The sequence below is a fragment of the Ascaphus truei genome (assembly GCF_040206685.1).
Source record: "Ascaphus truei isolate aAscTru1 chromosome 20 unlocalized genomic scaffold, aAscTru1.hap1 SUPER_20_unloc_4, whole genome shotgun sequence".
In the NCBI taxonomy this organism is placed as follows: Eukaryota; Metazoa; Chordata; class Amphibia; order Anura; family Ascaphidae; genus Ascaphus; species Ascaphus truei.
In genome coordinates, this window is record NW_027453860.1 from 372,654 (window position 1) to 393,199 (window position 20,546).

Genomic DNA, 20,546 nt, shown 5'->3' on the forward strand with positions numbered 1-20,546 from the left:
AGAGAGAGGGATGAAGGGTGAGACAGGGAGGGAAGTAGGGGTGGAAGAGAGATGGAGAGGAAGAGGTGAGAGAGAGAGAGTCAGAGAGAGAGAGAGAGGGAGAGATGGGGAGGGAGAGAGAGGGAGAGATGGGGAGGGAAATAGAGGGAGAGAGATGGAGAGGAAGAGAGAGAGAGGGATGGGGAGGGAAATAGAGGGAGAGTGATGGAGAGGAAGAGAGAGGGAGGGAAGGGGAGGGAAATAGAGGGAGAGTGATGGAGAGGAAGAGAGAGGGAGGGAAGGGGAGGGAAATAGAGGGAGAGTGATGGAGAGGAAGAGAGAGGGAGGGATGGGGAGGGAAATAGAGGAAGAGAGATGGAGAGGAAGGGAGAGAGATGGGGAGGGAGAGTGAGGGAGAGATGGGGAGGGAAATAGAGGGAGAGAGATAGAGAGGAAGAGAGAGAGGGATGAAGGGTGAGAGAGGGAGGGAAGGAGAGGTGGAAGAGAGATAGAGATGGAGAGGAAGAGAGAGGGAGGAAAGGAGAGAGAGGGAGGGATGAAGGGTGAGACAGGGAGGGAAGGAGAGGTGGAAGAGAGATGGAGAGGAAGAGAGAGTCGGAGAGGGAGAGAGAGGGATAGATGGGGAGGGAGAGAGAGGGAGAGATGGGGAGGGAGAGAGAGGGAGAGAGATGGAGAGGAAGAGAGAGAGGGGGATGAAGGGTGAGAGAGGGAGGGAAGGAGAGGTGGAAGAGAGAAAGAGAGATAGAGATGGAGAGGAAGAGAGAGGGAGGGAAGGAGAGAGAGAGGGAGAATGATGGGGAGAGGGTGAAGGAAATAGAGGAAGAGAGGGGGAGAGGAAGAGAGAGAGAGGGATGAAGTGTGAGAGAGGGAGGGAAGGAGAGGTGGAAGAGAGAAAGAGAGATAGAGATGGAGAGGAAGTGAGAGAGGAGGGAAGAGAGAGAGAGAGAGAGAGAGAGAGAGAGAGAGAGAGAGAGAGAGAGAGAGAGAGAGAGAGAGAGAGAGAGAGAGAGAGAGAGGGAGAATGATGGGGAGGGGGTGAAGGAAATAGAGGAAGAGAGGGGGAGAGTGGTTGAGAAAAGGGGAGGGAGGAACAGAGATAGGGAGGAGCAGGGAGAGAGAGGGCGGCAAAGAGACAAGATGTGTAATACCGAAAAGAGACAGAAACAGAATACTAGAGAGGTCCCCTTACCCTCTCCAGGCGGCTCTCGTCCATGGACTTAGAGTACTCCTTCAGCTTGTACTCCTCTCGCTCTATGTGAGAACTCTCGATATCCGCGGAGAGGTGCGGCATGTTAGAGACCCAGGCAACCGTGCGTTCTGAGGCCGGAGTAACTGGGTTCAACGTGGACTGTGCGTGAGAGTGCTGGGGAGAGACAAAGAGACGTCAGGCACCAGACACCACAAACTCCATGAAAGTGGCGGTGATATCGCACCTGGACAAAGTATTACGGGCGTTATTAGCGTCACTTTCAGTTGGTATTCAGTAACATTGTGGTAGTAATTTACTGGGTGAGGCGCAGGGTAATTAACACATTATTAACAGTCGCGTTAAGTAACCTGCATCGCAACAATATTTCTAGCCTAGGCTTCTGTAATATCTATTATTATTATATAATATCTATTATTATTATATAATATCTATTATTATTATATAATATCTATTATTATTATATAATATCTATTATTATTATTATATAATATCTATTATTATATAATATCTATTATATAATTATATAATATCTATTATTATTATATAATATCCATTATTATTATATAATATCCATTATTCTTATATAATATCTATTATTATTATATAATATCTATTATTATATAATATCTATTATTATTATATAATATCTATTATTATTATTATTATTATTAGTATTATTATTATTATTATTATTATTATTATTATTATTATTATTATTATTATTATTATATAATATCTATTATTATTATATAATATCTATTATTATTATTATATAATATCTATTATTATATAATATCTATTATTATTATATAATATCTATTATTATATAATATCTATTATTATTATATATCTATTATTATTATTATATAATATCTATTATTATTATATAATATCTATTATTATTATTATTATATAATATCTATTATTACAGAAGCCTGTGATAGAAATAAGATGAACCGTTTGATGCTTCTTGTAACCAAGGTATACCACAGGTCCCAAACCAAGGTATATCAGAGGCCCCAAACCAAGGTATACAACAGGCCCCAAACCAAGGTATACCACAGGCCCCAAACCAAGGTATACCACAGGCCCCAAACGAGGTACACCACAGGCCCCAAACCGAGGTACACCACAGGCCCCAAACCAAGGTATACCACAGGCCCCAAACCAAGGTATACCACAGGCCCCAAACCAAGGTAAACCACAGGCCCCAAACCAAGGTATACCACAGGCCCCAAACCAAGATATACCACAGGCCCCAAACCAAGGTACACCACAAGCCCCAAATCAAGGTATACCACAGGCCCCAAACCAAGGTATACCACAGGCCCCAAACCAAGGTACACCACAGGCCCCAAACCAAGGTACACCACAGGTGCCCAACCAAGATATACCACATTCCCCAAACCAAGGTATACCACAGGCCCCAAACCGAGGTATACCACAGGCCCCAAACCAAGGTACACCACAGGTGCCCAACCAAGATATACCACATTCCCCAAACCAAGGTATACCACAGGCCCCAAACCAAGATATACCACAGGCCCCAAACCAAGGTACACCACAGGCCCCAAACCAAGGTACACCACAGGTGCCCAACCAAGATATACCACATTCCCCAAACCAAGGTATACCACAGGCCCCAAACCAAGGTATACCACAGGCCCCAAACCAAGGTATACCACAGGCACCAAACCAAGGTATACAACAGGCCCCAAACCAAGGTATACCAAAGGCCCCAAACCAAGGTATACCACAGGCCCCAAAGCGAGGTATACCACAGGCGCCAAACCAAGGTATACCACAGGCGCCAAACCAAGGTATACCACAGGCCCCAAACCAAGGTATACCACAGGCCCCAAACCAAGGTATACCACAGGCCCCAAACCAAGGTACACCACAGGCCCCAAACCAAGGTATACCACAGGCCCCAAACCAAGGTATACCACAGGCCCCAAACCAAGGTATACCACAGGCCCCAAACCAAGGTATACCACAGGCCCCAAACCAAGGTATACCAAAGGCCCCAAACCAAGGTATACCACAGGCCCCAAAGCGAGGTATACCACAGGCGCCAAACCAAGGTATACCACAGGCGCCAAACCAAGGTATACCACAGGCCCCAAACCAAGGTATACCACAGGCCCCAAACCAAGGTATACCACAGGCCCCAAACCAAGGTATACCACAGGCTCCAAACCAAGGTATACCACAGGCCCCAAACCAAGGTACACCACAAGCCCCAAACCAAGGTATACCACAGGCCCCAAACCAAGGTACGCCACAAGCCCCAAACCAAGGCATACCACAGGCACCAAACCAAGGTATACCACAGGCCCCAAACCAAGGTACACCACAGGCCCCAAACCAAGGTACACCACAAGCCCCAAACCAAGGTATACCACAGGCCCCAAACCAAGTTACACCACAGGCCCCAAACAAGGTACACCACAAGCCCCAAACCAAGGTATACCACAGGCCCCAAACCAAGGTATACCACAGGTACCAAACCGAGATATACCACAGGCCCCAAACCAAGGTATACCACAGGCATCAAACCAAGGTGAACCACAGGTACCAAACCGAGGTATACCACATTCCCCAAACCAAGGTATAGCACAGGCACCAAACCAAGGTATAGCACAGGCACCAAACCAAGATATACCACAGGCCCCAAACCAAGGTATACCACAGGCCCCAAACCAAGGTATACCACAGGCATCAAACCAAGGTATACCACAGGCACCAAACCAAGGTATATCACAGGCCTCAAACCAAGGTATACCACAGGCATCAAACCAAGGTATACCACAGGCCCCAAACCAAGGTATACCACAGGCCCCAAACCAAGGTATGCCACAGGCCCCAAACCAAGGTATACCAGAGGCCCCAAACCAAGGTATACCACAGGCATCAAACCAAGGTAAACCACAGGCATCAAACCAAGGTAAACCACAGGCCCCAAACCAAGGTATACCACAGGCCCCAAACCAAGGTACACCACAGGCACCAAACCAAGGTATAAAAATAACTTACAAGGTTTACAGCTTTACAGCTACCTCAGGTTTTTTTTTTAACCCTCTAGAAGCTGTAAAGTGAAACGCATAGGGTTAATTCCGTGGCCTCCCTAGAACACATCAAAAATCACAGAGCTGGCAAAGTGGAAGAAACCCGCCACCCAACGCCTTTCATGCTGCCCTCACCAGACAGAGACAAGGTGTTGGAGACCTGAATCTGTGGTGTGATCGTATGTAGAGATAAGCGAATTGGGATCTGCAGCGGATTGGCTGGTTCTTTTGGTCCATGGATTTCAGCAGATCAATCTCAAAAATGGCGATTCGTGTTTGGCGTATTTTTTATTACTATTACCGAAACTCTGCGCGGATTCCGCGGCCCGTGGGCTGATTTATAGAATCCGCGAACTCGGCGATAAGAATCCGCCAACTGATTGCTGAATCCACTGACGCTACAAACCCGACCACTGGCTGTATCCAATGGCGCTTTGTGATGAATCCGCGTGGGTTAAAACTGACCAAACCTGTGTGCGGATTTTACACCGCGAAACGTGGGCCAAAATGTGAGAAAATTCGGGAAGTAGATTTGGGCGGATTCGCTCATCTCTTGTCGTCGGTGGTTGCAGCCCAGACCGCGCAGGGCGATTCTGCTGAAACCTGGCAAGTTACTTTTATTATTGCACATAAAACTGTCTTTTAGCAATATTAAGCTCAATTTAGAAATGTATCTGCACGAAGGATCGGAGGTGCGTTTACGTCATTGTGTGCCCGTTCTCCTCGATTCCCGTACCACATGTACTGATATGCATAAAACTCATACAGTACGAGTCCCCCCTGATCTGTGACGTACTACACTATATGTAACCCTATGTTCTTTTCTCCCTTATTCTGTGCGCCTGGGTCATTACTTGACCACATATATATATATATATATATACCTGCTTTGTTATGGTGGGCTTCAGACCCCCCGCCTCCTTCCCCACGGATTGCTGCCTCATTCTTGCTGCTCCATACGTTGGTTCTGGGCTCTGCAGGAGGTTGCCGCTGCTTGGTCGGGGTTTGTGCGCAGCCTGCACTGTCAGCTGCTGGGATTTCCCCCTCTGTAGGGGGGGAGGCTGCGCCTCTGGCCTTCGCTGCCCGCCGGGGCCAATGGTGATTTGAGGCGGGGACAGCATGTGCTGAAGATTGTCCTGGAGAGAAAGCTGCCTCTTGCTGCAAGATAAAGACATGGAGGGTTACCCCAAGACCCTAAACCTCATATACTGCCCGTAATATCATGACCTGAAGACCCTGACCGTATTACCCAAACCCTAATACCCCACCCCTGATATCATGACCCAAATACGCAAACCCTATTGTCATGACTTTAATACCCAAACCTTAATACGCCAACCCTATTACCCAAACCTTGATATCATGACCCGTATACCCAAACCCTAATAAAATAACCCTATTACCCAAACCTTAATACTATGACCCCAATATATGTTGCCGGAATACTAGAGGGAAAGCTGCTTTTTTGCAGCAGGATAAAGACATGTAGGGTTACCACAAGACCCTAAGCCTCACTTCCTGACCTATCATGACCCTAATAACCTAACCCAGGGAGCTTACACTCCATTGCGGCCCGTGGCCAGTGACTCGTTAGCCCTCTCAGCAGCTGCTGAGGCGTTTTTTGGAGTCTCCATATTCAGTGAAGCTATTGAGCTATTAATATTCATACTACAATACATTACAGGAGGAGTTTATTTATAGGGACCCCCTCTCTATGGAACAATCCTAGGACATTTCTCTCTTTCTCTCTACAATAGGGTTTTAGATCAGTATACTCAGGAATACTTTGGCCATACGCCACTCCTAGTCACTAAAAGTGGGCAATATATAGCGTTTACAATGTCTCCTACACATGCAGCGGCCATTATCCCAACAAATCACGGCGCCGATTTCGTGTGCGCTGCTGTACTCCACGCGGCATTAACGCCGCCCATCTCCCCAGGCACCCGCGCTTATCGCCCCAGGGACCCGCGCTTATCGCCCCAGGGACCCCGCTTATCGCCCCAGGGGACCCCGCTTATCGCCCCAGGGGACCCCGCTTATCGCCCCAGGGGGCCGCGCTTATCGCCCCAGGGACCCGCGCTTATCGCCCCAGGGACACCGCTTATCGCCCCAGGGACCCCGCTTATCGCCCCAGGGGGCCGCGCTTATCGCCCCAGGGACCCCGCTTATCGCCCCAGGGACCCCGCTTATCGCCCCAGGGACCCCGCTTATCGCCCCAGGGGGCCGCGCTTATCGCGGAAGCTTTGTTTGAATTTCATGGATTCGGTTTCTTTGGTTACAATGAAATGAATTTATTGCAATGTGTACAGTGCTGTGCTACTGTCTCACTATGTCACTGTGTCACAATGTCACTATGTCACTGTGTCACTGTGTCACTGTGCTACTGTCTCACTATGTCACTGTGTCACTGTGTCACTGTGCTACTGTCTCACTATGTCACTGTGTCACTATGTCACTATGTCACTGTGTCACTGTCACTGTGCTACTGTCTCACTATGTCACTGTATCACTGTGTCACTGTGCTACTGTGTCACTATGTCACTGTGTTACTGTGCTACTGTGTCACTATGTCACTGTGTCACTGTGTCACTGTGCTACTGTCTCACTATGTCACTATGTCACTGTGTCACTATGTCACTATGTCACTGTGTCACTGTGTCACTGTGCTACTGTCTCACTATGTCACTGTGTCACTGTGTCACTGTGCTACTGTGTCACTATGTCACTGTGTTACTGTGCTACTGTGTCACTATGTCACTGTGTTACTGTGCTACTGTGTCACTATTCCACTGTGTCACTGTGTCACTGTGCTACTGTCTCACTATGTCACTGTGTTACTGTGCTACTGTGTCACTATGTCACTGTGTCACTGTGTCACTGTGCTACTGTCTCACTATGTCACTGTGTTACTGTGCTACTGTGTCACTATGTCACTATGTCACTGTGTCACTGTGCTACTGTGCTACTGTCTAACTATGTCACTATGTCACTGTGTTACTGTGCTACTGTGTCACTATGTCACTGTGTTACTGTGCTACTGTGTTACTATGTCACTGTGTCACTGTGTTACTGTGCTACTGTCTCACTATGTCACTGTGTTACTGTGCTACTGTGTTACTATGTCACTGTGTCACTGTGTTACTGTGCTACTGTCTCACTATGTCACTGTGTTACTGTGCTACTGTCTCACTATGTCACTGTGTCACTGTGTCACTGTGCTACTGTCTCACTATGTCACTGTGTTACTGTGCGACTGTGTCACTATGTCACTGTGTCACTGTGTTACTGTGCTACTGTCTCACTATGTCACTGTGTCACTGTGCTACTGTGTCACTGTGCTACTGTGTTTAAAAACCAGAACACGAACATGCCATTTTCTGCGCTCCTCTCCTAAGGCGGGACGGCTGGAAGAGATCCCGCGCCATGACATGGGTATTACGATGTATATACCGCGTGAAGTGTGCGAATAACGGCGCTGCTGCTGCTGCTGTACGTACTGATAAATGCAAACTCATCTAGAACTACTACTCCTGCGTTTAACATGATATGTGACCTTCAGCCACCATTTCTATAGCCCCCGCTATATGGCTGCACAGTATAGAGAGTCTGACAAGTAAAACACTGGCTGTAATAGCTTGATACAGTTAATTGCCTAACGAGCCTGAAAGAAGCAGCTGGCATTTGATTTAGTGTAATAATTGTTACAATTAGACAGACTGCATCTGATTCCTGGATAGGACAATATACATTTGTTATCTCTCCGTATACCTACCTCATAGTAGAATTGTTATATCCCATCTTTCTAGACCAATAACTACTCCAACCAAAATACACTTGGTATGTCGGTGTATTCCTATGTGTACAGTATGAACCTCCACCTCTAATAATACTGCTGTACAAGGGGGTTCTTTGTGTATAGGAACATTACTTAAAGCAGAAACACACCTTGGTATGTCAGTGTATTCCTATGTGTACAGTATGAACCTCCACCTCAATAATACTGCTGTACTAGGGGGTTCTTTGTGTATAGGAACATTACTTAAAGCAGAAACACACCTTGGTATGTCAGTGTATTCCTATGTGTACAGTATGAACCTCCACCTCTAATAATACTGCTGTACTAGGGGGTTCTTTGTGTATAGGAACATTACTTAAAGCAGAAACACACCTTGGTATGTCAGTGTATTCCTATGTGTACAGTATGAACCTCCACCTCAATAATACTGCTGTACTAGGGGGTTCTTTGTGTATAGGAACATTATTTAAAGCATAAACACAGCTTGGTATGTCAGTGTATTCCTATGTGTACAGTATGAACCTCCACCTCTAATAATACTGCTGTACTAGGGGGTTCTTTGTGTATAGGAACATTACTTAAAGCAGAAACACACCTTGGTATGTCAGTGTATTCCTATGTGTACAGTATGAACCTCCACCTCTCATAATACTGCTGTACTAGGGGGTTCTTTGTGTATAGGAACATTACTTAAAGCAGAAACACACCTTGGTATGTCAGTGTGTTCCTATGTGTACAGTATGAACCTCCACCTCTAATAATACTGCTGTACTAGGGGGTTCAATGTGTATAGGAAAATTATTTAAAGCAGAAATACACCTTGGTATGTCAGTGTATTCCTATGTGTACAGTATGAACCTCCACCTCTAATAATACTGCTGTACTAGGGGGTTCTTTGTGTATAGGAACATAACTTAAAGCAGAAACACACCTTGGTATGTCAGTGTATTCCTATGTGTACAGTATGAACCTCCACCTCTAATAATACTGCTGTACTAGGGGGTTCTTTGTGTATAGGAAAATTATTTAAAGCAGAAACACACCTTGGTATGTCAGTGTATTCCTATGTGTACAGTATGAACATCCACCTCTAATAATACTGCTGTACTAGGGGGTTCTTTGTGTATAGGAACATTACTTAAAGCAGAAACACACCTTGGTATGTCAGTGTATTCCTATGTGTACAGTATGAACCTCCACCTCTAATAATACTGCTGTACTAGGGGGTTCTTTGTGTATAGAAACATTACTTAAAGCAGAAACACACCTTGGTATGTCAGTGTATTCCTATGTGTACAGTATGAACCTCCACCTCTAATAATACTGCAGTACTAGGGGGTTCGTTGTGTATAGGAACATTACTTAAAGCAGAAGCACACCTTGGTATGTAAGTGTATTCCTATGTGTACAGTATGAACCTCCACCTCTAATAATACTGCTGTACTAGGGGGTTCTTTGTGTATAGGAAAATTATTTAAAGCAGAAACACACCTTGGTATGTCAGTGTATTCCTATGTGTACAGTATGAACATCCACCTCTAATAATACTGCTGTACTAGGGGGTTCTTTGTGTACAGGAACATTACTTAAAGCAGAAACACACCTTGGTATGTCAGTGTATTCCTATGTGTACAGTATGAACTTCCACCTCTAATAATACTGCTGTACTAGGGGGTTATTTGTGTATAGGAACATTACTTAAAGCAGAAACACACCTTGGTATGTCAATGTATTCCTATGTGTACAGTATGAACCTCCACCTCTAATAATACTGCTGTACTAGGGGGTTCTTTTTTATTGGAACACTACTTAAAACAGAAACACACATTGGTTTGTCAGTGTATTCCTATGTGTACAGTATGAACCTCCACCTCTAATAATACTGCTGTACTAGGGGGTTCGTTGTGTATAGGAACATTACTTAAAGCAGAAGCACACCTTGGTATGTCAGTGTATTCCTATGTGTACAGTATGAACCTCCACCTCTAATAATACTGCTGTACTAGGGGTTTTTTTGTGTATAGGAAAATTATTTAAAGCAGAAACACACCTTGGTATGTCAGTGTATTCCTATGTGTACAGTATGAACATCCACCTCTAATAATACTGCTGTACTAGGGGGTTCTTTGTGTACAGGAACATTACTTAAAGCAGAAACACACCTTGGTATGTCAGTGTATTCCTATGTGTACAGTATGAACCTCCACCTCTAATAATACTGCTGTACTAGGGGGTTCTTTGTGTATAGGAACATTACTTAAAGCAGAAACACACCTTGGTATGTCAGTGTATTCCTATGTGTACAGTATGAACCTCCACCTCTAATAATACTGCTGTACTAGGGGGTTCTTTGTGTATAGAAACATTACTTAAAGCAGAAACACACCTTGGTATGTCAGTGTATTCCTATGTGTACAGTATGAACCTCCACCTCTAATAATACTGCTGTACTAGGGGGTTCTTTGTGTATAGGAAAATTATTTAAAGCAGAAACACACCTTGGTATGTCAGTGTATTCCTATGTGTACAGTATGAACATCCACCTCTAATAATACTGCTGTACTAGGGGGTTCTTTGTGTACAGGAACATTACTTAAAGCAGAAACACACCTTGGTATGTCAGTGTATTCCTATGTGTACAGTATGAACCTCCACCTCTAATAATACTGCTGTACTAGGGGGTTCTTTGTGTATAGGAACATTACTTAAAGCAGAAACACACCTTGGTATGTCAGTGTATTCCTATGTGTACAGTATGAACCTCCACCTCTAATAATACTGCTGTACTAGGGGGTTCTTTGTGTATAGGAACACTACTTAAAACAGAAACACACATTGGTATGTCAGTGTATTCCTATGTGTACAGTATGAACCTCCACCTCTAATAATACTGCTGTACTAGGGGGTTCGTTGTGTATAGGAACATTACTTAAAGCAGAAGCACACCTTGGTATGTCAGTGTATTCCTATGTGTACAGTATGAACCTCCACCTCTAATAATACTGCTGTACTAGGGGGTTCTTTGTGTATAGGAAAATTATTTAAAGCAGAAACACACCTTGGTATGTCAGTGTATTCCTATGTGTTCAGTATGAACATCCACCTCTAATAATACTGCTGTACTAGGGGGTTCTTTGTGTACAGGAACATTACTTAAAGCAGAAACACACCTTGGTATGTCAGTGTATTCCTATGTGTACAGTATGAACCTCCACCTCTAATAATACTGCTGTACTAGGGGGTTCTTTGTGTATAGGAACATTACTTAAAGCAGAAACACACCTTGGTATGTCAGTGTATTCCTATGTGTACAGTATGAACCTCCACCTCTAATAATACTGCTGTACTAGGGGGTTCTTTGTGTATAGGAAAATTATTTAAAGCAGAAACACACCTTGGTATGTCAGTGTATTCCTATGTGTACAGTATGAACCTCCACCTCTAATAATACTGCTGTACTAGGGGGTTCTTTGTGTATAGGAACATTACTTAAAGCAGAAACACACCTTGGTATGTCAGTGTATTCCTATGTGTACAGTATGAACCTCCACCTCTAATAATACTGCTGTACTAGGGGGTTCTTTGTGTATAGGAACATTACTTAAAGCAGAAACACACATTGGTATGTCAGTGTATTCCTATGTGTACAGTATGAACCTCCACCTCTAATAATACTGCTGTACTAGGGGGTTCGTTGTGTATAGGAACATTACTTAAAGCAGAAACACACCTTGGTATGTCAGTGTATTCCTATGTGTACAGTATGAACCTCCACCTCTAATAATACTGCTGTACTAGGGGGTTCTCTGTGTATAGAAACATTACTTAAAGCAGAAACACACCTTGGTATGTCAGTGTATTCCTATGTGTACAGTATGAAACTCCACCTCTCATAATACTGCTGTACTAGGGGGTTCTTTGTATATAGGAACATTACTTAAAGCAGAAACACACTTTGGTATGTTAGTGTATTCCTATGTGTACAGTATGAACCTCCACCTCTAATAATACTGCTGTATTAGGGGGTTCTTTGTGTATAGGAACATTACTTAAAGCAGAAACACACCTTGGTATGTCAGTGTATTCCTATGTGTACAGTATGAACCTCCACCTCTCATTATACTGCTGTACAAGGGGGTTCTTTGTGTATAGGAACATTACTTAAAGCAGAAATACACCTTGGTATGTCAGTGTATTCCTATGTGTACAGTATGAACCTCCACCTCTAATAATACTGCTGTACGAGGGGGTTCTTTGTGTATAGGAACATTACTTAAAGCAGAAACACACCTTGGTATGTCAGTGTATTCCTATGTGTACAGTATGAACCTCCACCTCTAATAATACTGCTGTACTAGGGGGTTCATTATGTATAGAAACATTACTTAAAGCAGAAACACACCTTGGTATGTCAGTGTATTCCTATGTGTACAGTATGAACCTCCACCTCTAATAATACTGCTATACTAGAGGGTTCTTTGTGTATAGGAACATTACTTAAAACAGAAACAAACCTTGGTATGTCAGTGTATTCCTATGTGTACAGTATGAACCTCCACCTCTAATAATACTGCTGTACTAGGGGGTTCTTTGTGTATAGGAACACTACTTAAAACAGAAACACACATTGGTATGTCAGTGTATTCCTATGTGTACAGTATGAACCTCCACCTCTAATAATACTGCTGTACTAGGGGGTTCGTTGTGTATAGGAAAATTATTTAAAGCAGAAATACACCTTGGTATGTCAGTGTATTCCTATGTGTACAGTATGAACCTCCACCTCTAATAATACTGCTGTACTAGGGGGTTCTTTGTGTATAGGAACATAACTTAAAGCAGAAACACACCTTGGTATGTCAGTGTATTCCTATGTGTACAGTATGAACCTCCACCTCTAATAATACTGCTGTACTAGGGGGTTCTTTGTGTATAGGAAAATTATTTAAAGCAGAAACACACCTTGGTATGTCAGTGTATTCCTATGTGTACAGTATGAACATCCACCTCTAATAATACTGCTGTACTAGGGGGTTCTTTGTGTATAGGAACATTACTTAAAGCAGAAACACACCTTGGTATGTCAGTGTATTCCTATGTGTACAGTATGAACCTCCACCTCTAATAATACTGCTGTACTAGGGGGTTCTTTGTGTATAGAAACATTACTTAAAGCAGAAACACACCTTGGTATGTCAGTGTATTCCTATGTGTACAGTATGAACCTCCACCTCTAATAATACTGCAGTACTAGGGGGTTCGTTGTGTATAGGAACATTACTTAAAGCAGAAGCACACCTTGGTATGTAAGTGTATTCCTATGTGTACAGTATGAACCTCCACCTCTAATAATACTGCTGTACTAGGGGGTTCTTTGTGTATAGGAAAATTATTTAAAGCAGAAACACACCTTGGTATGTCAGTGTATTCCTATGTGTACAGTATGAACATCCACCTCTAATAATACTGCTGTACTAGGGGGTTCTTTGTGTACAGGAACATTACTTAAAGCAGAAACACACCTTGGTATGTCAGTGTATTCCTATGTGTACAGTATGAACATCCACCTCTAATAATACTGCTGTACTAGGGGGTTCTTTGTGTACAGGAACATTACTTAAAGCAGAAACACACCTTGGTATGTCAGTGTATTCCTATGTGTACAGTATGAACTTCCACCTCTAATAATACTGCTGTACTAGGGGGTTATTTGTGTATAGGAACATTACTTAAAGCAGAAACACACCTTGGTATGTCAGTGTATTCCTATGTGTACAGTATGAACATCCACCTCTAATAATACTGCTGTACTAGGGGGTTCTTTGTGTACAGGAACATTACTTAAAGCAGAAACACACCTTGGTATGTCAGTGTATTCCTATGTGTACAGTATGAACTTCCACCTCTAATAATACTGCTGTACTAGGGGGTTATTTGTGTATAGGAACATTACTTAAAGCAGAAACACACCTTGGTATGTCAATGTATTCCTATGTGTACAGTATGAACCTCCACCTCTAATAATACTGCTGTACTAGGGGGTTCGTTGTGTATAGGAACATTACTTAAAGCAGAAGCACACCTTGGTATGTCAGTGTATTCCTATGTGTACAGTATGAACCTCCACCTCTAATAATACTGCTGTACTAGGGGTTTTTTTGTGTATAGGAAAATTATTTAAAGCAGAAACACACCTTGGTATGTCAGTGTATTCCTATGTGTACAGTATGAACATCCACCTCTAATAATACTGCTGTACTAGGGGGTTCTTTGTGTACAGGAACATTACTTAAAGCAGAAACACACCTTGGTATGTCAGTGTATTCCTATGTGTACAGTATGAACCTCCACCTCTAATAATACTGCTGTACTAGGGGGTTCTTTGTGTATAGGAACATTACTTAAAGCAGAAACACACCTTGGTATGTCAGTGTATTCCTATGTGTACAGTATGAACCTCCACCTCTAATAATACTGCTGTACTAGGGGGTTCTTTGTGTATAGAAACATTACTTAAAGCAGAAACACACCTTGGTATGTCAGTGTATTCCTATGTGTACAGTATGAACCTCCACCTCTAATAATACTGCTGTACTAGGGGGTTCGTTGTGTATAGGAACATTACTTAAAGCAGAAGCACACCTTGGTATGTAAGTGTATTCCTATGTGTACATTATGAACCTCCACCTCTAATAATACTGCTGTACTAGGGGGTTCTTTGTGTATAGGAAAATTATTTAAAGCAGAAACACACCTTGGTATGTCAGTGTATTCCTATGTGTACAGTATGAACATCCACCTCTAATAATACTGCTGTACTAGGGGGTTCTTTGTGTACAGGAACATTACTTAAAGCAGAAACACACCTTGGTATGTCAGTGTATTCCTATGTGTACAGTATGAACCTCCACCTCTAATAATACTGCTGTACTAGGGGGTTCTTTGTGTATAGGAACATTACTTAAAGCAGAAACACACATTGGTATGTCAGTGTATTCCTATGTGTACAGTATGAACCTCCACCTCTAATAATACTGCTGTACTAGGGGGTTCGTTGTGTATAGGAACATTACTTAAAGCAGAAACACACCTTGGTATGTCAGTGTATTCCTATGTGTACAGTATGAACCTCCACCTCTAATAATACTGCTGTACTAGGGGGTTCTCTGTGTATAGAAACATTACTTAAAGCAGAAACACACCTTGGTATGTCAGTGTATTCCTATGTGTACAGTATGAACCTCCACCTCTCATAATACTGCTGTACTAGGGGGTTCTTTGTATATAGGAACATTACTTAAAGCAGAAACACACCTTGGTATGTTAGTGTATTCCTATGTGTACAGTATGAACCTCCACCTCTAATAATACTGCTGTATTAGGGGGTTCTTTGTGTATAGGAACATTACTTAAAGCAGAAACACACCTTGGTATGTCAGTGTATTCCTATGTGTACAGTATGAACCTCCACCTCTCATTATACTGCTGTACAAGGGGGTTCTTTGTGTATAGGAACATTACTTAAAGCAGAAATACACCTTGGTATGTCAGTGTATTCCTATGTGTACAGTATGAACCTCCACCTCTAATAATACTGCTGTACGAGGGGGTTCTTTGTGTATAGGAACATTACTTAAAGCAGAAACACACCTTGGTATGTCAGTGTATTCCTATGTGTACAGTATGAACCTCCACCTCTAATAATACTGCTGTACTAGGGGGTTCATTATGTATAGAAACATTACTTAAAGCAGAAACACACCTTGGTATGTCAGTGTATTCCTATGTGTACAGTATGAACCTCCACCTCTAATAATACTGCTATACTAGAGGGTTCTTTGTGTATAGGAACATTACTTAAAACAGAAACAAACCTTGGTATGTCAGTGTATTCCTATGTGTACAGTATGAACCTCCACCTCTAATAATACTGCTGTACTAGGGGGTTCTTTGTGTATAGGAACACTACTTAAAACAGAAACACACATTGGTATGTCAGTGTATTCCTATGTGTACAGTATGAACCTCCACCTCTAATAATACTGCTGTACTAGGGGGTTCGTTGTGTATAGGAACATTACTTAAAGCAGAAGCACACCTTGGTATGTCAGTGTATTCCTATGTGTACAGTATGTACCTCCACCTCTAATAATACTGCTGTACTAGGGGGTTCTTTGTGTATAGGAAAATTATTTAAAGCAGAAACACACCTTGGTATGTCAGTGTATTCCTATGTGTTCAGTATGAACATCCACCTCTAATAATACTGCTGTACTAGGGGGTTCTTTGTGTACAGGAACATTACTTAAAGCAGAAACACACCTTGGTATGTCAGTGTATTCCTATGTGTACAGTATGAACCTCCACCTCTAATAATACTGCTGTACTAGGGGGTTCTTTGTGTATAGGAACATTACTTAAAGCAGAAACACACCTTGGTATGTCAGTGTATTCCTATGTGTACAGTATGAACCTCCACCTCTAATAATACTGCTGTACTAGGGGGTTCTTTGTGTATAGGAAAATTATTTAAAGCAGAAACACACCTTGGTATGTCAGTGTATTCCTATGTGTACAGTATGAACCTCCACCTCTAATAATACTGCTGTACTAGGGGGTTCTTTGTGTATAGGAACATTACTTAAAGCAGAAACACACCTTGGTATGTCAGTGTATTCCTATGTGTACAGTATGAACCTCCACCTCTAATAATACTGCTGTACTAGGGGGTTCTTTGTGTATAGGAACATTACTTAAAGCAGAAACACACATTGGTATGTCAGTGTATTCCTATGTGTACAGTATGAACCTCCATCTCTAATAATACTGCTGTACTAGGGGGTTCGTTGTGTATAGGAACATTACTTAAAGCAGAAACACACCTTGGTATGTCAGTGTATTCCTATGTGTACAGTATGAACCTCCACCTCTAATAATACTGCTGTACTAGGGGGTTCTTTGTGTATAGAAACATTACTTAAAGCAGAAACACACCTTGGTATGTCAGTGTATTCCTATGTGTACAGTATGAACCTCCACCTCTCATAATACTGCTGTACTAGGGGGTTCTTTGTATATAGGAACATTACTTAAAGCAGAAACACACCTTGGTATGTTAGTGTATTCCTATGTGTACAGTATGAACCTCCACCTCTAATAATACTGCTGTATTAGGGGGTTCTTTGTGTATAGGAACATTACTTAAAGCAGAAACACATCTTGGTATGTCAGTGTATTCCTATGTGTACAGTATGAACCTCCACCTCTCATTATACTGCTGTACAAGGGGGTTCTTTGTGTATAGGAACATTACTTAAAGCAGAAATACACCTTGGTATGTCAGTGTATTCCTATGTGTACAGTATGAACCTCCACCTCTAATAATACTGCTGTACGAGGGGGTTCTTTGTGTATAGGAACATTACTTAAAGCAGAAACACACCTTGGTATGTCAGTGTATTCCTATGTGTACAGTATGAACCTCCACCTCTAATAATACTGCTGTACTAGGGGGTTCATTATGTATAGAAACATTACTTAAAGCAGAAACACACCTTGGTATGTCAGTGTATTCCTATGTGTACAGTATGAACCTCCACCTCTAATAATACTGCTATACTAGAGGGTTCTTTGTGTATAGGAACATTACTTAAAACAGAAACAAACCTTGGTATGTCAGTGTATTCCTATGTGTACAGAATGAACCTCCACCTCTAATAATACTGCTGTACTAGGGGGTTCTTTGCGTATAGGAACATTACTTAAAGCAGAAACACACCTTGGTATGTCAGTGTATTCCTATGTGTACAGTATGAACCTCCACCTCTAATAATACTGCTGTACTAGGGGGTTCTTTGTGTATAGGAACATTACTTAAAGCAGAAAAACACCTTGGTATGTCAGGGTATTCCTATGTGTACAGTATGAACCTCCACCTCTAATAATACTGCTGTACTGGGGGGTTCTTTGTGTATAGGAACATTACTTAAAGCAGAAACACACCTTGGTATGTCAGTGTATTCCTATGTGTACAGTATGAACCTCCACATCTCATAATACTGCTGTACTAGGGGGTTCTTTGTGTATAGGAACATTACTTAAAGCAGAAACACACCTTGGTATGTCAGTGTATTCCTATGTGTACAGTATGAACCTCCACCTCTAATAATACTGCTGTACTAGGGGGTTCTTTGTGTACAGTATAGGAACATTACTTAAAGCAGAAACACACCTTGGTATGTCAGTGTATTCCTATGTGTACAGTATGAACCTCACCTCTAATAATACTGCTGTACTAGGGGGTTCTTTGCGTATAGGAAGATTACTTAAAGCAGAAACACACCTTGGTATGTCAGTGTATTCCTATGTGTAGAGTATGAACCTCCACCTCTAATAATACTGCTTTACTAGGGGGTTCTTTGTGTATAGGAACATTACTTAAAGCAGAAAAACACCTTGGTATGTCAGGGTATTCCTATGTGTACAGTATGAACCTCCACCTCTAATAATACTGCTGTACTTGGGGGTTCTTTGTGTATAGGAACATTACTTAAAGCAGAAACACACCTTGGTATGTCAGTGTATTCCTATGTGTACAGTATGAACCTCCACCTCTCATAATACTGCTGTACTAGGGGGTTCTTTGTGTATAGGAACATTACTTAAAGCAGAAACACACCTTGGTATGTTAGTGTATTCCTATGTGTACAGTATGAACCTCCACCTCTCATTATACTGCTGTACAAGGGGGTTCTTTGTGTATAGGAACATTACTTAAAGCAGAAACACACCTTGGTATGTCAGTGTATTCCTATGTGTACAGTATGAACCTCCACCTCTAATAATACTGCTGTACTAGGGGGTCCTTTGTGTATACTGTAGGAACATTACCTACAGCAGAAACACACCTTGGTATGTCAGTGTATTCCTATGTGTACAGTATGAACCTCCACCGCTAATAATACTGCTGTACTAGGGGGTTCTTTGTATATAGGAACATTACTTAAATCTGAAACACACCTTGGTATGTGAGTGTATTCCTATGTGCACAGTATGAACCTCCACCTCTAATAATACTGCTGTACTAGGGGGTTCTTTGTTATTGGAACACTACTTAAAACAGAAACACACATTGGTTTGTCAGTGTATTCCTATCTGTACAGTATGAACCTCCACCTCTAATAATACTGCTGTACTAGGGGGTTCTTTGTGTATAGGAACATTACTTAAAGCAGAAACACACCTTGGTATGTCAGTGTATTCCTATGTGTACAGTATGAACATCCACCTCTAATAATACTGCTGTACTAGGGGGTTCTTTGTGTACAGGAACATTACTTAAAGCAGAAACACACCTTGGTATGTCAGTGTATTCCTATGTGTACAGTATGAACCTCCACCTCTAATAATACTGCTTTACTAGGGGGTTCTTTGTGTATAGGAACATTACTTAAAGCAGAAACACGCCTTGGTATGTCAGTGTATTCCTATGTGTACAGTATGAACCTCCACCTCTAATAATACTGCTGTACTAGGGGGTTCTTTGTGTATAGGAACACTACTTAAAACAGAAACACACATTGGTATGTCAGTGTATTACTATGTGTACAGTATGAACCTCCACCTCTAATAATACTGCTGTACTAGGGGGTTCGTTGTGTATAGGAACATTACTTAAAGCAGAAGCACACCTTGGTATGTCAGTGTATTCCTATGTGTACAGTATGAACCTCCACCTCTAATAATACTGCTGTACTAGGGGGTTCTTTGTGTATAGGAAATTTATTTAAAGCAGAAACACACCTTGGTATGTCAGTGTATTCCTATGTGTACAGTATGAACATCCACCTCTAATAATACTGCTGTACTAGGGGGTTCTTTGTGTACAGGAACATTACTTAAAGCAGAAACACACCTTGGTATGTCAGTGTATTCCTATGTGTACAGTATGAACCTCCACCTCTAATAATACTGCTGTACTAGGGGGTTCTTTGTGTATAGGAACATTACTTAAAGCAGAAACACACCTTGGTATGTCAGTGTATTCCTATGTGTACAGTATGAACCTCCACCTCTAATAATACTGCTGTACTAGGGGGTTCTTTGTGTATAGGAACATTACTTAAAGCAGAAACACACCTTGGTATGTCAGTGTATTCCTATGTGTACAGTATGAACCTCCACCTCTCATAATACTGCTGTACTAGGGGGTTCTTTGTATATAGGAACATTACTTAAAGCAGAAACACACCTTGGTATGTCAGTGTATTCCTATGTGTACAGTATGAACCTCCACCTCTAATAATACTGCTGTACTAGGGGGTTCTTTGTGTATAGGAACATTACTTAAAGCAGAAAAACACCTTGGTATGTCAGTGTATTTCTATGTGTACAGTATGAACCTCCACCTCTAATAATACTGCTGTACTGGGGGGTTCTTTGTGTATAGGAACATTACTTAAAGCAGAAA

General features: G+C 42.1%; 1 protein-coding gene across 1 annotated transcript in view; it reads right to left on the minus strand.

Annotated features, from left to right (window-relative positions):
• Positions 1–20,546, minus strand: part of SYNGAP1 (synaptic Ras GTPase activating protein 1) — a gene marked incomplete at its 5' end in the record, with an annotated part of 710,344 nt that overhangs the window by 342,988 nt on the left and 346,810 nt on the right. Inside the window, 2 exons of the mRNA XM_075580961.1 lie at positions 1,190–1,363; positions 5,163–5,436. Of these exons, the coding sequence (XP_075437076.1) occupies positions 1,190–1,363; positions 5,163–5,436 (448 nt within the window). The remainder of the gene's footprint in view (positions 1–1,189; positions 1,364–5,162; positions 5,437–20,546) is intronic.